This window comes from Actinia tenebrosa, unplaced genomic scaffold (genome assembly GCF_029948245.1).
Source record: "Actinia tenebrosa isolate PJP-AT-01 unplaced genomic scaffold, QUT_ActTen_1.0 PGA_scaffold5__44_contigs__length_20552954, whole genome shotgun sequence".
NCBI lineage: Eukaryota > Metazoa > Cnidaria > Anthozoa > Actiniaria > Actiniidae > Actinia > Actinia tenebrosa.
In genome coordinates this window covers 10424380-10441515 of record NW_028292582.1, presented here as the reverse complement: position 1 = coordinate 10441515, position 17136 = coordinate 10424380, and the positions used below count along the sequence as shown (strand labels likewise).

Here is a 17136-nt window from a genome sequence, read left to right as displayed (position 1 = left end):
ATGCGACCACGTGAATGAAAAATTCCTTTGAGATAGAAATAACAATGAAACAGCCACCATCTTGGTTGATCTAACAAGAGAAGCTTAATGAGGAATGCTTGGTATAATCAACCAACATTGCGGCTATGATGTTACATGCACCTCAAGAATAGCAAACTTGGTAGCTAAGAGTTAACTTTTGGTTTTGCTGTTCAAAATTATAAAATGTATGACTAATTGATTTTGATTGATGGTGCGAAAAGAAAATTTCAGTGGCAAGCTCACAAGTACCAAGTTTACATAACATTTAAAACTGCTAGGACTTGTGCAGATTGAAGCATGCACATGCCGAGAAAACCCTTTGACATCAACCAATAACATGAATATGTTTAAGACCCTTTGAATATTATTTTAAAGGATCCATGTATTTATAAGAGTAGTAATATTATTGTTTCATTGAAATATTTATTCTTTATGTTCATATTTACACTCTTTCATTGCACCAAGGCTGCCATATTTAAAATGAATTCAGATTTTCACACTTATATGATAAAACTAATAAAGAAAATAATTCATTCATAACACTTCTTTTGTAATAGATGTTTCCAAACAAATGTCTTTAATTATTGAAATAATAAAAAAAAAAAAAAGAACTGTGTTGCTGCTCCTGTTGTTTACTGTTTTCACTGCATTTCCCATTTTCTCGATAGAGATTAAAAGAAACACAATTCCTTTGCACTCTCACTCATTCATTCATCCATTCAACTGCTCGTCCATCCAACCACCCACCTACCTGCACAGCCTTAGTCTAGAACTTGACCCACTTTTATTGATGCAGCAAAGATGAACCAAGTAATGGAAACAGACTGGTAAGAATTGTGCACAGTATTATTCCTTTTATCTTTAAAATATAAATAAATCAGTTATGAGGAAAAGAGGGTCCAGTTCTGGACTAGCATAATCCTGGCCTCTGATATAACAAGGCAGCATAACCAATAATTGAGTATTAAAGTCTAACACTTTTTCCATTTTTAGATCATTAACCTGAATTATAAATCCTGTAAAATCTATTAAATTATTTCTATGTAAAAAAATAAATGAAAGAAAAAATGCGAGTTTCCAGGATACAGAACCTCAAAACTTAAGGATTAAAAATCTGATGTTTTATATGTGATTGAATGTACGAGCTCAGTGCACATAATGAATCTGATTAGTGATAAAAACTGAACACTATATAATGAAATTAATAATAATAATAATAAAATAATAGTATAAATGCTATTTTGTTTCATATACATAAGTTTTACACATGACGTCATGGTCAGGGCCCCAACAGTTAAAAGTTAATTGCTGAATGGGTCACCCTGCCAAATAAAGTTAAAATTACATTACATTGCAAGATTCCAGTGGACAGCTCTCAATAGGGAATATTTACGAGCACATATTTCTAGCACACAGCATGATGGGAAACCAAGTACTACACAAATTAGAACAAAGGAATCAATAGAATTATCACAAATAATTACTCTTATTTTCGTCTGTTGAAATACTTACTTGTACTGTTTCATAGGAAATGTAGAAGGAAAAATTGTCAGAGGAATTTTTAGAGGAGCTGAAAAACAATAAATAATTGTTTTTCCATCATGCTTTGTGCTACAAATTCATACACATGCACATTGGCTATTATTGAGTTTGCATGATGTTGATGATTTCTGTAATTTAGGTAAATCACAAATTTTTCTATTTTCTACATACACTATGTACATTATACGTCTATGTTGGCTATATGGTGGTTTAAATGGCAAACGTTACTTCTCATTAGCAGAGCGAATTTGGTCTAGAAAGAATCAAGAAAGAAATGTTAACTTGCAGTAACAGGAATAGTGTCCATGAACAGGGGGTTGTGAAGATCTTATAAAACTAGACAACTCCTACATGTACATATATACCTGTTATCCATTCAACTCCTTCGTTAAGTCCTTCCCCTGTTAAGGCATTCGATGCACTGAAAACACAAGCAAAAAAGACAAGGGGTAAAAATATTATTTTTTAGTTTAAATTATTACTGAGGTTTTTGATTTTCTGCGAACTCGGACATTCTAATGACAGGTTGTGAAATTGGATTTGTAGTGCCGCCAGTCAAGAACATAAAATGGTGCCGACTGATTAGTTTTAATTGATGGCAGCGAGAAACCAAATTTCAGCGTGCAGCTTGCAACATACAAAGTTCTCAGAATATTGAAAACTGCAGTAAAAGACACCTTGGGACTAAATGTTTTTTTTTGCTGATCATGAACAGAAAAATCGGTTTATGGTTGACGAGTATATTCTCTGTTCACACCAGACCTTCAAACATGCTTCAAATTTATTTAGCTAATGGCTTCAACGTAATGTATATGTTACCATATATGCCAAGGTTTGACACTCTGCACCATGGCTAACTAAACAATATTTAGGTTACATGTATGTATACGTTACCATATATGCCAAGGTTTGTCTTTAATATTCTCCAAGCCCAAAAGATTAGAACACTGCAATTATAATAAACAGAGTAAGTTTAGGATTTAAACCACTAGAGTATCACCCTAACTTGATACTCAACAACTAGGGAATGGCAGGGCAAACCCCTCCATGGTCCCTGATTAAAGGCATGAATTTATATAGCACCATTTCCAGGAGCTCAGTGGAGCTTTACAAGATTAGTGGAGGACTTTACGTGGTGCATATTTTAAAAGGCAGTAGTAGCAGCCGTGCAGCTTACGATCATGTTGAGTGATTTGTTAGTGCCTCCAGATTGGAATAATTATGATTATATACCATTGTATACCTTTATTGATGATAATGAATCTCTAAGGTCCATTTTGTTGGCAAAAAAGAGAATTGGGATTTTCTTGTTACGAATTTCTGAATGAAAAAAAACAAACAATAATCAAATAATGTAAAACAACTAGTCAAATTAATGAAAATAATGATCAGCAAACAAGTCTTTATGTGGTTTGTTAAGTATTGCGTACCAGGATGTTGTAGTAAAATATCTAATTCATCTTTAGCTACAACGATTCGGAGTTTATCACTACTGTCCACAACAAAGATAATAGCTTGTGCATTCCTGAAAAACAAAGAAAAAAGAATTTGTTATCTGATTATTATAGGCCAATTATTGAATTATTATTATCATATGTCTTTAATAGACAATTTGCATGATGGTGTCATTTTACTATCACTGAATATAATGCAAGTGACCTATTCCTTCTCAATAATTGCCCTAAGATGATGATAATGATGATAAATAAATACGACCTTTCAATTACCATGTTCATCCTCTGGGTTTACATGAGAAAATATAACTATTATAATTTTGGAAACGAATTTGCATGTGCAAGCATTTTGAGCACATGTACAGTTAAAGGTAGAAGTTGCTTGCAGTAAGAGTGAGAAATTAATGACCCTTATTAAGATTAAAATCCTTGTAACAGTGAAATTTTTAAAGCAGCAAATAATATATTTAACTAAGAAATTCAACGATAAAAAACTATATCTTAAAAACATTTTAATAAAAGACGATGTTTTGACGTCAAATAACATATTATCATAATAAGCCCTGATGTGCCGTCGTAACCATAGCAACTAATGACTCACTTGTAATAATGTTCCCATAGGTTTCTGTATCTTCCTTGACCTGACATATCAAATACTGTAAAATTTAAGCTGAAAAATAATGTTGAGAAGTACAATGTAAATAATGATTAGAAAACATTATTTGATGAATTAATGGGATAGGAAAAAAATGGATGAATATAAATGGATGAATGAATTAATGGGATAAAGTGAATGGGCATATAACAGGGGATAAGGTATATATGGCTGGAAGGAAGGCATGAAATGAAATAACATGATATGGATAAATGCATAAATAAATAGGATGGGATTGAATGGGATAAATCTTAAATAAATCAATTCAAAAAATTTCTAAATATCCCAAATGTCTTTTAGAATAAACTGGTTTTTCATACAGCTATGAGATTAAAATGAATGATCTGTCCACAATTACAGATCGTAATCTATTGTATCTTGACAATAACGCTTGAAAAGCATCATTTGCAACACCTGCTCCCATATCTCAATTTCCCATTTTTAATCCAATTTTTTTTTCATTTCGACAGACTTTCAATATCATAGAAATATATTTGCTTGCTACTATATTCTTTATCCATCAAAACCTTATTAATTTCATTATTATATTTTATTGCTTGTCATTTTAAGGTTCAATCTTTGGCCCTAGTAAAACACTTCAGATACTGTTACGTCTGTTCAAGATACAAGATCTTAAAACTTTGATATTGTATTTCACCTGAAACGATGCGGCAAGACAAGGTCATCCAATATATAGGGCTATAAAAAAACATCAGTTAAAAATATTTTCAAAAAATATTCGCCAAAAACATCGTGTACCTAAAACTTCTAGAAAACGTGCCAAATTGGCAAAAATTTACAATGTAGATAATAGGCACATTAATTGCCAGATTACTATTTTGAAGGAACTCATTAACTATTCTATTTTCCTATCTCTTATTGAGATGCTGAAGAAAAAAGAATAACGTTTAAACATATGATATTTTCGTTTAAAATTGAGGATTAATAAGCTTATGAACTAATTAAACCGAGATGGAGTAGTTGAACGACCTTGAACAAATATTGTTATAGTGAAAAGGAACATTTTACCTTTGGCTTGTGAATTTTTCTACTGTAAAACCTATTGTAGGGACTATATCTTGAGCTTGTGCCTGGATATAAATTATAATTCATCACTTCAAGTACTAAAACAACTAGGTTCAAGTTAAAAATTTTCCGAAAACAAGTCGCCATTTGTCAAACAATTGCAAAATATTCCTCCAACCTTGTCCGGTTTTAGCTTGTTTATGACGGTAGTTTTCCCACTGTTGTCAAGACCAACGCATAGAACATTGATCTCTTTCTTCTTAAAGCCCAGCCAACTACCTAACCTATCGAGTAAACCCATATTTGAGGAGAAAAAAGAGAAGTAATTTCTTTAAAAAATTGCTTTAAGCGAAAATTCTCTAAACAAAATCGCAGTTTCATGGAAACACACCAAGCCTTCATCCACGAAGAGAGAAGTCTGAGCACTACTCTTGTGACGTCATAATTTGAGTTTTTCAAAATGGCGGCCGTGTGGAGATTTCCTAATGGCGTCAAATTAAGCCAAAATATTTTAGGATTTTTAAAGATTTCTTTGAGATTTAATTCTGCAGCTGGTAAGGAGAACTTTAGAAGGGTTTTGTGCTTTGTTCTATGTGTTGAATGTTTTAAAGATCTTGGTAAAACAGCTGTTTTTTGTTGCTTATTTTTGTACGTTGGAGGATTTCGTCAGAAGTTTCTTCCAAAAAATCAACATACCTCGCGATCATTTGTGTTTTTTAAAGATGTTTGTATAATTAAACATTAGAGTTGAGTGGGATTTATAGTTTTTAGGTTTCTTTCGCATAATATATATATATTTTTTACCAAACGTTTATTAATAAAGCTTACAGCTTTTATTGATGGGTTACTAGCATTCCCAAGAGAGTTAAAAGACAAAAGCATGGCGGCCATTGTGGTGTCGTTAACAATGGATGCTAATGAGAAATCTTTTGTTAAATGGCACCAACGCTCCCCCGTGAGGCTGCGATGACGTAACGTGCAATCGAAGAATTAGTCAAATTTTTAAGGCTGAGATATTCGTAGTTTTTTATGCTTTGATTTGAAACTTAATTTCTTTGTTTATTCTTAATATTCTCATAGGAACTGCACCTATTCATAGCAATCTAAACTGTGGCTCACAAGCAGGTCCACTAGTAGTATACGATGATATGGTTGCTAATGGTAACCTCAACAAGGATGATAACCAAAGAAAAATAGTTGAAAATTTACAAGAATTGTTTGTGAAAGTTCAGACATATCAACCAAACCCTGGAGGGACATTAAGTAAGGTAGATGAAGTTTTATTGAAAATCTTCATTGGAATATATAATTACAAAAAACAGGCCCATTGCTAAGGGTGGTTCAATGGTTTGAATGAACCCTACTCCCCCTATACAAAAAAAAGCAATAAGATCCAATAATGCAATAAAATATTTACCACGATATGGTATAACTAAGATTGGTAAAAAAGACCCTCCCCTTTCAAGGTCCTAGCGACAGGCCTGCAGAAAAGGGTATTCCTTATCTAGGAAGCTACCTTTGAGAGTGAGTGAATAAATAGTTTATTTCATGCAAAAATAATGTCACGAAAAAAACTTTCTTTCTCTTATCATGCATCCTTACAATTTTTTTTCTTTCATTGACAAAGAAATTTTTCCTTCTTAGATTTTTGGCTTTGGAAAAAGTAAAAAGGCACCCAAAGGGATATATCTTCATGGTAGTGTTGGTATGTAATGTTGCACTTGTGTCACTAAGTGTACATTATTCTCACCCTAGCTCATATAAATCAATGCCCAGTCCTTGAAGAAGTCCTTGAAGGCCATTCCTTCAGCTGTTATTTTTAGTAGCCCCATTGTCTAATATACTAAAGTATATATGAGCGTGCTGAGTTCAATTTTATCAATTTAATTACTTCTTATTTTTTAAAATTTCATAATCCACTTTGTTTAGCATGTAATAGATCAAAACCAGTGCAAGTGTTTGATCAGGGCATCCAAAACATCAAGAAACAGATGAATTATTATTGATGATGATTTATTGTTTTAAGGTCTTTGGATGTCCTGATCAAACACAAAGTACAAGTTTTTAAACTGATGTCTCAGTCTCATTATGATTCATTCGCTCTTGAATCTCCTGAGACTAAAAAAGTGAACAGTGTTTTGATTGATGTTTTGATCTGTTTTTGATCAAGTATCAAGGTGCGTGCATGTGACTACAATGCAAAGTCGCCATTGGTCAATGACCTCTGAATTATTGATGAGTATGAGAAGTTACTATTCCAATTGTTTTCAGGGTGTGGTAAGACGATGTTGATGGATCTATTTTATGAAAGTGTACCAGTTGATAAGAAAGTCAGAGTTCATTTTAATTCCTTCATGTTGGATGTACATTCAAGTGAGTAAAAAATTATTCCAATTTTAGAAATAATTGATGGTTCATTCTCGACTTTCACATCCCCATAATCCTTTGCATCTTTGGGGGGTAACCATCTTAAGGTAAAAACCCACTTATTTTGCTGAAGGCTGATCAGACAATGTTGAAAATACCTTGAAAATGAAGAATTAAAAAACAGAAAAAGATAGAAGCATGAAGACATTTAAGGTAAATTTTAAACATTTTTTCGTACGTCAATACATTTTCTGTAAGACCAAAACTCTTGATGATCTGTACACACAATATGAACTGATAATCAGTATCGTACAGATAAAAGCAGGTAGAGTATAAATTCAATTAAGAAACCTTTCAATTTGGGACAGATTTTTGATTGGTTACCCTCCAAAACGCAAGGCATTATGGGGATGTGAAAGTCAAGAATTAATTGAATCTTTTGGTGCTTGGGTCTGCACTAGGAATTCATAAACAGAAGAAACTACTTCCTCCTCGGGATCCTCAGTCTATTCGCTCACAGCCTTTTGATCCGATACCACCAGTAGCTACAGAAATTAGTCAAGAATCATGGTTACTCTGCTTTGATGAATTCCAGGTAAAAATATGTGGAAATTTTTGTATAGGACCAAACAAAAAAATAAGTGTGTTTCCTGTTGCATGAGAAAAATAATTGGAGTCAGTAAGCCAGATTTTTTTAAAAAATATTATATTTTTTTTACTGATACAACAGCGGAAATTAGCTTACTGGGAACGTTGTGGTGCATTTGGGAATCAAAAAAATATTAAGGTGGGCAAAAATTGGCAAGAAAATTAGGGTCGGTCACACAACAGGAACACACTTATTTTTTTGTTTGGCCTAGATGTTTTCTTACTAGAGCTATGCAATATACCTTTCTCAGATCCTCCTCTGTGGGGGAGATATGGATATTTTCTAGAACTACACAATACGCTCTCGTCAGACCCTTGTCACCCCTTGGAAAATATCTTAGTAATAATCAATTCAGTCATGCATTTTGTTTTACAGGTAACGGACATTGCAGATGCCATGATTTTGAAGAAATTATTTACAGTATTATTTGACAAGGGAGTTATTGTAGTTGCGACATCCAATAGACACCCTGATGGTGAGTGCATAATTATTACATATTGTGGTATACCACAGACGGAGGAGGGGTATTGGTATGGGTGTATCACTGCTGGGGTGACATTTAGGGGTGACCCTTTCCTAATAGTAACACATCCAATCTGTCATTAATTCAAGGTAAAGTGGGTAAAGCAGGATTAAAAGTTCTGGAAATTATCCATACCTCCCTCACAGACGGGGATTGGAATTTTTCAAGGAGTGGGAAGGTCAGAGAAGGGTATATTGTGTAGTTCTAGAAAATACCCATACCTCCCCCACAGAGGGAGATTGGAATTTCCAAGGGGTGGGAAGGGTCTGAGAAAGGTATATTGTGTAGTTCCAGAAAATATCCATACCTCACCTTCAGAGGGAGATTGGAATTATAACCATATTGTGCAAGTTAAACCAAATGATTTTATTATAAGTAAATCGCCACTTTATTTGTCATAAATACTTTTATTACAAGACATGCATTTTATTTGATATAGTAAAAATTTTCCAAAATTTAGGTTACACTGTATAATATATGTTACAAACTCTTTGGAGTCCTTGTCCATTCCTTTGCAAATTCCAGATTTTGAGATTCCTTGAGGGTTGTTATCAAGAAGCATTATTAATCTTGATAATAAGCTGGAAAATTAGAAATTTTGGAGTTGTCTATGTTGGAAATAAAAGCACCAATATGAAATGTTTGGAAACAATAACACAGCGCACTGATTCTAAAAATAGCTTAAAGATTCGGACAAACATTGCATTCTGTTTAACCGCTACAAGGATTATACGAACTGATTTTATTATTTTTACTTAAAGTTACAATAACAACCCATGTAAACTAAGATCAACTGCGATCGGCTGTGAAAATTATCTGCTGAAAGTAAACTTGTAAGTTTGTTTGTCCGAATTTCACCTTTGTCTTCATTTTTATGACATCACGACTGCGATGCGCTATTGGCTAAGGGATTTCTCGTGTTTTATTGTTGCTTAATTTTCATTCAATTATGAGAAAATATGGGAAATGCATTATTTTGGCCTTGAACTTCCTGGAATTACAACTTTAAAAAATTGTTTTTAGAATATTATGTAATCATTTACATGATAGAAGTCTTAATAGTTTGTTACTTGACTTTAAAAAAATTTTTTTTTCTTCTGGGCTGGAATTTGATGTTCACTTCATATGTTTCTTCAGGAAATCTTGAAACACATCATCAGCTTCGATATATGGTTTCTCTACTGGTTTTTCTTGTGGTTTCTCTTCTGGTTTTTCTTCTTATTTCTTCCTACCTTTCAGAGTTCTGCATTCTCCTTTTCTCATGCAATTCTCCATATGCCCCATTATGCACATCTCATAACATAGCCCCAAGAGCCGACCAAAATGGGTTCTTGAAGGGCACTTATAGTAGCATATCTCCGCGCCCTTCTCTTGGCAGTCCTTGTAACATATGTAGCACTCATTCTCGCCTGATTGGTCTTGACCATGTGATTGGGTGCACAGCGAAAAGAGGCATATTGTCATGGCAACCAAGACCTTCATCATTCTTTCGATCAAAGCTAAACGAAAAAGATTAAACCATTGAAAATCTACCGATAGAAAAAATAATACTTAAGGGAATGACATGTGGCCTTTAAAGAGAACGTAGTGTTGAAAGTTTAAGCGAATTTAAAGATGGAAGAGATGTAGTTATTAGGCTGTTAGGAAAAATGCCGAGTTTAACCGTTGTAAAATGAGACAGCTTTCGTGTTCCTTCGAGGAATTTCGAGTGCTTCCTTTCATTCAAACTTCTTATAATCTTTAAATACCTACTCGTAAAGGTCAAAGTTCAGTAATTTGAAATTAAACCGATTTCTCCCTCGAAGATTGGATAAAAACCAGATTCACTTCAATGTTTTGTAACTGGCTGAACTTTATAATTTCCGTTGGTCAGGAATTTGAATTGTAAATTTTTTCGTTTTCTTTTTTAACGATAAAAAAGGTGTGAGTCTTGTTTTTATCAATCATAAGTTTAAGCGCTGCTATTATCTAAATCATCATTTTCATGAAAAAACATACTGTTTAATTTATTCCAGAACTTAAAGCGTTGTCAATGCTTTTCCCGACATATCGGAAAACGTATGTTTTTTTAACCGTCTTTTCTCGAAAAATTCTTTCAACTTGGTTCAGTTTTTTTAGTCACAATAGGGATAAAGGCTTTCCGTTTTAGTTTTCAAATAAACTGCACACGAATAGAGAAAACCATTTGAATGTACACGATTATGTTAATGATGATAAAATCATTTTTGTACAAAGTTAAAAAGTTAGTTTAAAACGCATTCAAATTTAATCCATTTTGTCAAGAGTTTGAAATAATTTGTATTAAAAACACAGAAGTTTTTGTCCAAACATGGACCTTGCCGTCTCGATGTGAAGAAAATCGTTTGCCCGCGCAAAAATTTAAAACTAGCGCTTAAGGCTATTTAAAAAATTGTAAATTAAAACAATTCTTTTTCTCTGCTCTTTTTTGAACAAGAAAAACTTCTTCAAAACGTCTTCAGATAAGCAAATTTAAAATTCAAAATTAGCGGCTTAAAGGTGATAGTTTCTTACCTCTTTCTGTAGTAAAGGCTGTGTAAAATTTTGTCGAACTCGAATACTCCGTGAGACGTTCCTTGCTTGTCGTTCAACGAAAGTACGTTATAAGAACCGTTGACTCGTGTACGAGACTTTTATGATTGTTTATTGTAATATGATACCTTGCTCTAGCTAGCCGGCACGTCATGGAAAAGTGCAGTTTTTTTTTCCGAGTCAAGTAGGATGACGAGACAGTGAAATCGATACGTTGGGTGACTGAAATATTCGGAAATATCTCTTAGATTGTTACTGTAGAAGAAACGGAGGAAAGGGAAAGGTTCATTAATTTAAAAATACTGTTGTTTGCAGGTTTTAAGAAGTATTTTATCTAGATGTGTTTTTTTTTAAATTTTTTGTTTGTTTTGTTTTTTTGTTTTTTTGTTGTTTTTTTTGCAGAAAATTTGCTGTCTTTGTTGTCGCTGTTAAGCTAAAATAGAATTGAATTTCCTTAAATTTCTAGAATTTTTTCAGTAACTTTGTGTAGAAGCCATTTCCGTTTGATATTTCCACTATAATCCAAAATCTCAACCCAGTTAACTATGATGACAAAGATAAAATAAAAATCGACAAGATGCGAAATTTTCACCAATTTTGGTTTTACGTAGCACACGCAAGCATCATAAAACCACCTCAAACGCTTCAAAAATTCTAATTTTTTCACATGACACATATATACCTTTGGTAATTTAGTAATTTAAATAATTTTAATTCTCTACCTCAAAAATAAGTCAACGTGTTTCCTGTTGACTTTACTCTAAAATGATATTTATAGCGCATTACCTCACCAGAACATATTAAATTTTGCTAAATATGGATTGATATATCGAAAATTGAAACGTGTTTCCGAAGTCAACGAATTACTTACGTTCCAAGACGCATACTTCATTATTATTTTGTTTCTCGAGACATTTTCGCAGTTTGACCATTTTAAGTGCGCTTTATAAAAAAAACACAGTAAACTGCTATCAAAACTTGAAAGACATTCTTCGAAGATGCTTCGCTTTGGTAGAAGAAAATTATAATTAGAACGTGAGTTTTCCTTATTTTATTTTGTTAAAATTGAAATCGGATGAAAAAACCCAATTGAGTGGAAAGGAAAAGCCATTTCACGGTTACGGTGAAGCAAGCAAAAGCAAAGTGAACAAGGAAACCCTTTCACTGTTCTAGCACAGAATTACTGCGAGACAAGCAGTTAAACCTTGGGGGAGGGGAGGAAAGGGGGATGAGATAGGCCGTTGAAATAGTCTTGGTTTTAATATATCAACATATTTTGAAGTATTTCTGTTCCGCGGCGACTGTCACGATCATGGTAGTGAGTCGATGTCGAAGTCACTTCCGGTTTAGACTGGATTTTTGCGATAAACGCGAACAATTTTAATCTTAATTAATTCCAACATTGGCACTTTATTCTTAACCTTGGCGGACTTTTTCTTACTGAAATTGCTCCAAAATTCACTACTTTCAAATACACCCTTAAATTCTATTAGAACTATAAGTATAATTAAACTTTCCAATCAAGGCAGCATATCATTTCCTTAAACATTATTTCTGAGCTAAAAATGCAGTACCGCTTGAGAAAGTGGTTCATATTGACTTTACTGTCCAGCACTTATTCTGAAATGGGACTAGCATTCGTATGATTGTCAAGCACTGTCACGCAACGGAATTCACGACATCACATGTTTGAACCAATCACGAACACCGTCAAGGTCACGGCACGGTACGTCCGAACAGTGAGTATTTCAGTGTCGCACAAACTTCGCTCTAAATTAGATCGTGCGAAAGATCTGAAAAAATCTGCATAAATGCATGGAATCTGAGAGTGACCACACACTTTAAGACCAATCATTTCAAGCACTTAGAGCAGGTATCCAATCAATCGAAAAACATTCCATTGGTATTTTCCTGTTTTGATATAATTATCTTATCTATAAATGACCATTTCCTTTCTGTTGGAGATTCCTGAAACAGATGTTGAACACGCCAAAACACTCAGGAGGTCAGTTTTCAACCAAAATAGACCATTTCCTTTTTTGCCTCAAGAGTTTATTTGCCGAAGGGTTTGAATATTTTTCTAGTCTAGTCAAGTTAATCAGTAGCTCTTCGCGTTTACACACCTCATCGTGGTGGCTTTAGCACGTTTTATCTAAGCCACACGATGTCCGCGAATGTATATTTTCATGGGCTGCCCCATGCAAAGGCATCCGGGGTGGAAGGCGTAGATTGACGAAAAGTGAACCTAAGACTCGCTAACGATGAAACTAAAAGAATAAAGAAGGACCAGAAAGAAAAAAAGTCATGTTTGAAGGCGTTTAGTTTTGCGTCTTCTTAAAATTCTGTCCGGCATTTCAAGCACGCATGCGCAGAAAAGCAGTAAAAAGGCGGGAAAATCGTAACCAAAATTGAGGACGCGCGTGAACAACACTCAAAATTTAAAATTTTTGAATTTAAAAAAATATATATTTGTAGCATATTTACTTATTTTTTCTTCCCATGTTATATTTCTATTGTATTTCTTTTAACGTGACAAAGGCTACACTTCTGAAATTTCCTGCAAGTCTCGTTCTATAATTTCATTAGTTTAGGTTGGGTTTCGAGGTGGTTTACAGTACACTTCCGCTAAAGATTACATTCTTTAAAGTTTTTGGCGGGAAGGCAGATTAGCCGGAAGCGGAAGTGGCATCAAATTTTTTCAATTGAAACGGAATTAGTGGTTGGTCAGATAATTAATGAACCAGAAGTTTCGCGAAAAGCTGCTGAACAGCGAGGGAAGGAAATGTTTCTTTTTGGTGCTTTTTTAATGATTTTTTAACATAATATTCTTTGTTTAACAGATCTGTACAAACATGGACTGCAAAGAAGTAATTTTGTTCCTTTTATACCAATTTTAAAGGTTTGTAAGTTGAAGAATTGTGTTAAAAACATTTGAGTATTCTCTGTATAACCAGAGTTCTAGTCGAGCTGCACGTAGGGTACAATTTCTTGGCTTGAAGAATATTATTTCCTTTTTTTTAGAATCGATGTAAAGTGCTGTGTTTAGATTCAGGAATTGACTATCGACTGATAGGTAAGATGATGACAAGAAAAAACAAGAGTTTCTTAATTTATTTTTTTCAACCCTGAAACAACCTCTTGGCTGATCTATGTCAGAGCATGGCTAACTCACAGATAGAACCCTGAAACAACCTCTGGGCTGATCTAAGTCAGGGCATGGCTAACTCACAGATCAAACCCTGAAACAACCTCTGGGCTGATATAAGTCAGGGCACGGCTAACTCAAAGATTGAACTTAAATTTTAGAATCAAGGTTGAAACTTACTCACATATGCACACATTTCACATTTTTACTTTATTTCTAGATATATCTAATGTCGGAAAGGTCTATTTTAGGTAAGTTTAAAAGAATGTTTATTGTTTTACAACTGACTAGACTCCATCAGATGTGGAAACGGTTCTTTTAGTGGATAACAGTGTTATGTTGCCGTTTTGTTGTTTTTCAGCTCTTACGATGAAAATTCGACCAAAGAGCTTGATTGGATTTTCTCCAATATAGCAGAACAGGAAGCCGTCAGTAAGTTTGGTGTTTTCAAGGACTGATTACTCACTTTCTCAATTTCTCTCACTGATGATGAAGATGATGGTGATGATGATGGTGATATTATGATGATATGATGATGGTGATGATATTGAGATAATAATTATGATGGTAATGTGAATGATGATGATAGGGATGATGATGACAAAGTTAGTCAATAATTACTTTGACAACAATATTTCAGGTGGCAGGTGTGAGATTGAAGCAAAAGACATCGAGATCAGTAAGGGTGGGCGGACAATACACGCGCCAATCACGTGCGGACGTCTGGCAGACTTTACCTTTGAACAGCTTTGCATGAAGGTATTAAAACAAACTGGTTTGAAACTATTTAAATGTTAAAAAAATCTGGGTCAAGTTAGCGTCGCTAGTGCATTTTGGGACTATTTTAGGGGACTAATTTACAAGATGGCGTTTATTCCGTTCCCTAAAACAGACCCACAATGCATTGCAACAGACCCACAATGCAATACAAAGCCGACTCGACCCAGTTTTTTCCTTCAACCTCAGAATGGCTAAAACCAATGATAAAAGTGAAACGAAAAATAAATCGGATAAGTTTGTACAACTTTTAATACTTTGTTTTTCGTTTGCCAGCCGGTAGGAGCTGCAGATTACCTTGCATTATGCAAACACTTCGATGTCATAATATTAAGAGATATTCCACAGATGACTTTGTACAGAAAGACTGAAGCTCGACGGTTCATCACACTGATTGATGCTCTGTATGATAACAGGGTAAGGCGCTACACTCTATTCGTGTACATTGCGAACGAGTCTGATGGAAAGAAGGTGTCTTAATAGCCCACCTCCGAAATATACTTCTCTTGTCACGCACAAAGGTTTCAGTATGAGGCTACGTGCTAAATTAAGTTAATTCTTACCGCCTGTCACGAATGACTGAGCATTAAGCACGTAGCCTCATACTGAAACCTTTGTGCGTGACAAGCGAAGAATATCTCGGAAGTAGGCTATTAAACTGTAGGTCTAGCCTCCTCCACAGGGTACTCCATATATTCTCTGTTGGGATCCCTGTATTAAATTTAAAGAACTAGGAACGAGAGACAGGAAGCCTAAGGAGCAAAAAGAGCCAAGGAGATGCCTGCGGAGGAGTCTACTGTAGGTTATGTATTTGCAATCATTTCCAAAAGAATGAAAATAAAATACAAAGCCGCGATATTGGTTGCTATGGCAACTGCTCGGTTTCACTTGACGTCATTTCCTGTCTCGTGCATAATGTTCATCAGCTGAAGCACAAGTTTTCAATAGAATTGTCTGGCTGACAGCACATAGTGGTCAGTGTTTGTCCACCATTTGGAGCATATGAGATTCAAAGACTTTTGTCATCTGATGAAACCCATGGCCAGCTGTAACCACATTTTAAAAGCTAACGGCGTCTTGCTATTGCAAGCATTTTTTTGCGCAACATTTTTAGTGTTTCATTTAGTTGCGCGTAAATGTTTTAAGGCTCATTGTTGTACGCGACATTCACCTCAATAGCCCATTTCCGAGATATTCTTCGCTTGTCACGCACAAAGGTTTCAGTATGAGGCTACTTGCTAAATGCTCAGTCATTCGTGACAGGCGGAAGCATATCTCGGAGGTGGACTATTGCAAGTCTCTTATGCAATCTGATGTGAGCTTTTATCGTTGACCCAGGTTCGTTTGGTCTGCTCCGCCCAAGCATCGCCTGCAGATCTTTTCCAAGCTTCACCACTGAGCCAAAAGGACATAGAAGACCAAAGAATGCTGATAGATGATCTACAGTTAACATCAGTAAGTCCATAATAGTAATCATGCCCAACATGGGCCTTACCCTCGCTTGACGAACAAGGTGCATTATGGTCTAGCTTGGGTACAAGCTAACATTCGCAACAGCATTCAAACAGCATTGGCAAAAGCATTTTGCAAGTGCAGGGCATATGAAGGATTGTTTTGAAACTTCTAATCTTGGTTTGATACAAAACTTTATTTTTAATAGTCGAGGTTTTTGATGATTTTGAACTGTTTATAAGCAACCATAAAAGCAATGCAAAGCTTTCCATTTCGAGATTTTGAAATTTTGGGCTAAATTTCGTAGTCAAGATTTTGTACAAGTGAAACATTTAAATGGATTCTATATTCAAGCATTGTGATTGGATGATTTGCTTTTCCTTGGATTTTGATTGGTTTAGAGTGGAAGCCATTTGACAGCACGTCATGGTAACCCTGGTGACAGGTTTTCCTCATGCTAGGGTTATCCAAGATTAACAAACAATCTCTTATTTTATACCTTCAGGCTGATGATATCGACATAAACGCTAGCATTTTCACCGCAGAGGAAGAAATCTTCGCCTTCGAAAGGACTATTTCCAGAATGATGGAAATGCAGAAGGAAGAATATTGGAATTCACCAGGAATGAGAACAGATAAACATGATTAACGTCATGATATCAACGAGAAACCTCTATAGAAGAAGCATTCTAATTGGCTACTGTTTTAAGACTATTCAGACCACGTGTGGTTGCTTTTAGGAATAGACCCTTGCAACACATCAGAGTTAATACAGCTCAATTTGGAAGACAATAGATTGGAATTTTTTTGGCTTTGTCCTCCAAATTGAGCTGTTTTGACTTCAAGTGCAAGAAGTCTTTGTTTGAGCCTCGTCTATATTTCTGTTTCTTCTCAAATACTACTGCTAAACGAAGGAATAATACTCAAGAGAATAAAAAAAAGATCTGAAATGGGGGAAAAGTGGTTAGCGGTTCA

The 17136-nt window shown here is 34.7% G+C and overlaps 2 protein-coding genes and 1 long non-coding RNA gene across 3 annotated transcripts; 1 reads left to right on the top strand and 2 right to left on the bottom strand.

Moving 5' to 3' along the window:
* Nucleotides 1–424: 424 nt before the first annotated feature.
* Nucleotides 425–5097, bottom strand: LOC116287454 (ADP-ribosylation factor-like protein 6). Its single transcript, XM_031694136.2, has 8 exons — nt 4877–5097; nt 4702–4763; nt 3619–3687; nt 2994–3088; nt 2807–2883; nt 2458–2510; nt 1929–1984; nt 425–1816 (listed from the first exon to the last, which is right to left on the bottom strand). The coding sequence occupies exons 1-8, from the start codon at nt 4997–4999 to the stop codon at nt 1788–1790; spliced, it is 564 nt and encodes a 187-aa protein (XP_031549996.1). The 5' UTR covers nt 5000–5097; the 3' UTR covers nt 425–1787.
* Nucleotides 5098–5158: 61 nt separating this feature from the next.
* Nucleotides 5159–17113, top strand: LOC116287452 (AFG1-like ATPase). Its single transcript, XM_031694134.2, has 14 exons — nt 5159–5252; nt 5779–5966; nt 6343–6403; nt 6970–7071; nt 7527–7660; nt 8090–8189; nt 13628–13686; nt 13809–13860; nt 14153–14183; nt 14294–14364; nt 14573–14691; nt 14986–15126; nt 16048–16164; nt 16667–17113. Exons 1-14 carry the CDS (start codon nt 5159–5161, stop codon nt 16808–16810), a joined length of 1413 nt encoding a protein of 470 aa, XP_031549994.2. The 3' UTR covers nt 16811–17113.
* On the bottom strand, nt 8625–11633 carry LOC116287455 (uncharacterized). Its single transcript, XR_004196079.2, has 2 exons — nt 10770–11633; nt 8625–9736 (listed from the first exon to the last, which is right to left on the bottom strand). It is a non-coding gene; the product is annotated as an uncharacterized LOC116287455 (long non-coding RNA).
* Nucleotides 17114–17136: the final 23 nt, after the last annotated feature.

Coding starts and splice junctions, on each gene's coding strand:
- LOC116287454 (XM_031694136.2), bottom strand. CDS start 4,999: ATGGGTTTACTCGATAGGTTAGGTAGTTGGCTGGGCTTTAAGAAGAAA. Junction 4,764..4,876: donor ACAAGCTAAAACCGGACAAG/GTTGGAGGAATA, acceptor ATTTATATCCAG/GCACAAGCTCAAGATATAGT. Junction 2,884..2,993: donor TATTTTACTACAACATCCTG/GTACGCAATACT, acceptor TTTTTCATTCAG/AAATTCGTAACAAGAAAATC.
- LOC116287452 (XM_031694134.2), top strand. CDS start 5,159: ATGGCGGCCGTGTGGAGATTTCCTAATGGCGTCAAATTAAGCCAAAAT. Junction 13,861..14,152: donor AATTGACTATCGACTGATAG/GTAAGATGATGA, acceptor CTTTATTTCTAG/ATATATCTAATGTCGGAAAG. Junction 14,692..14,985: donor TTGAACAGCTTTGCATGAAG/GTATTAAAACAA, acceptor TTCGTTTGCCAG/CCGGTAGGAGCTGCAGATTA.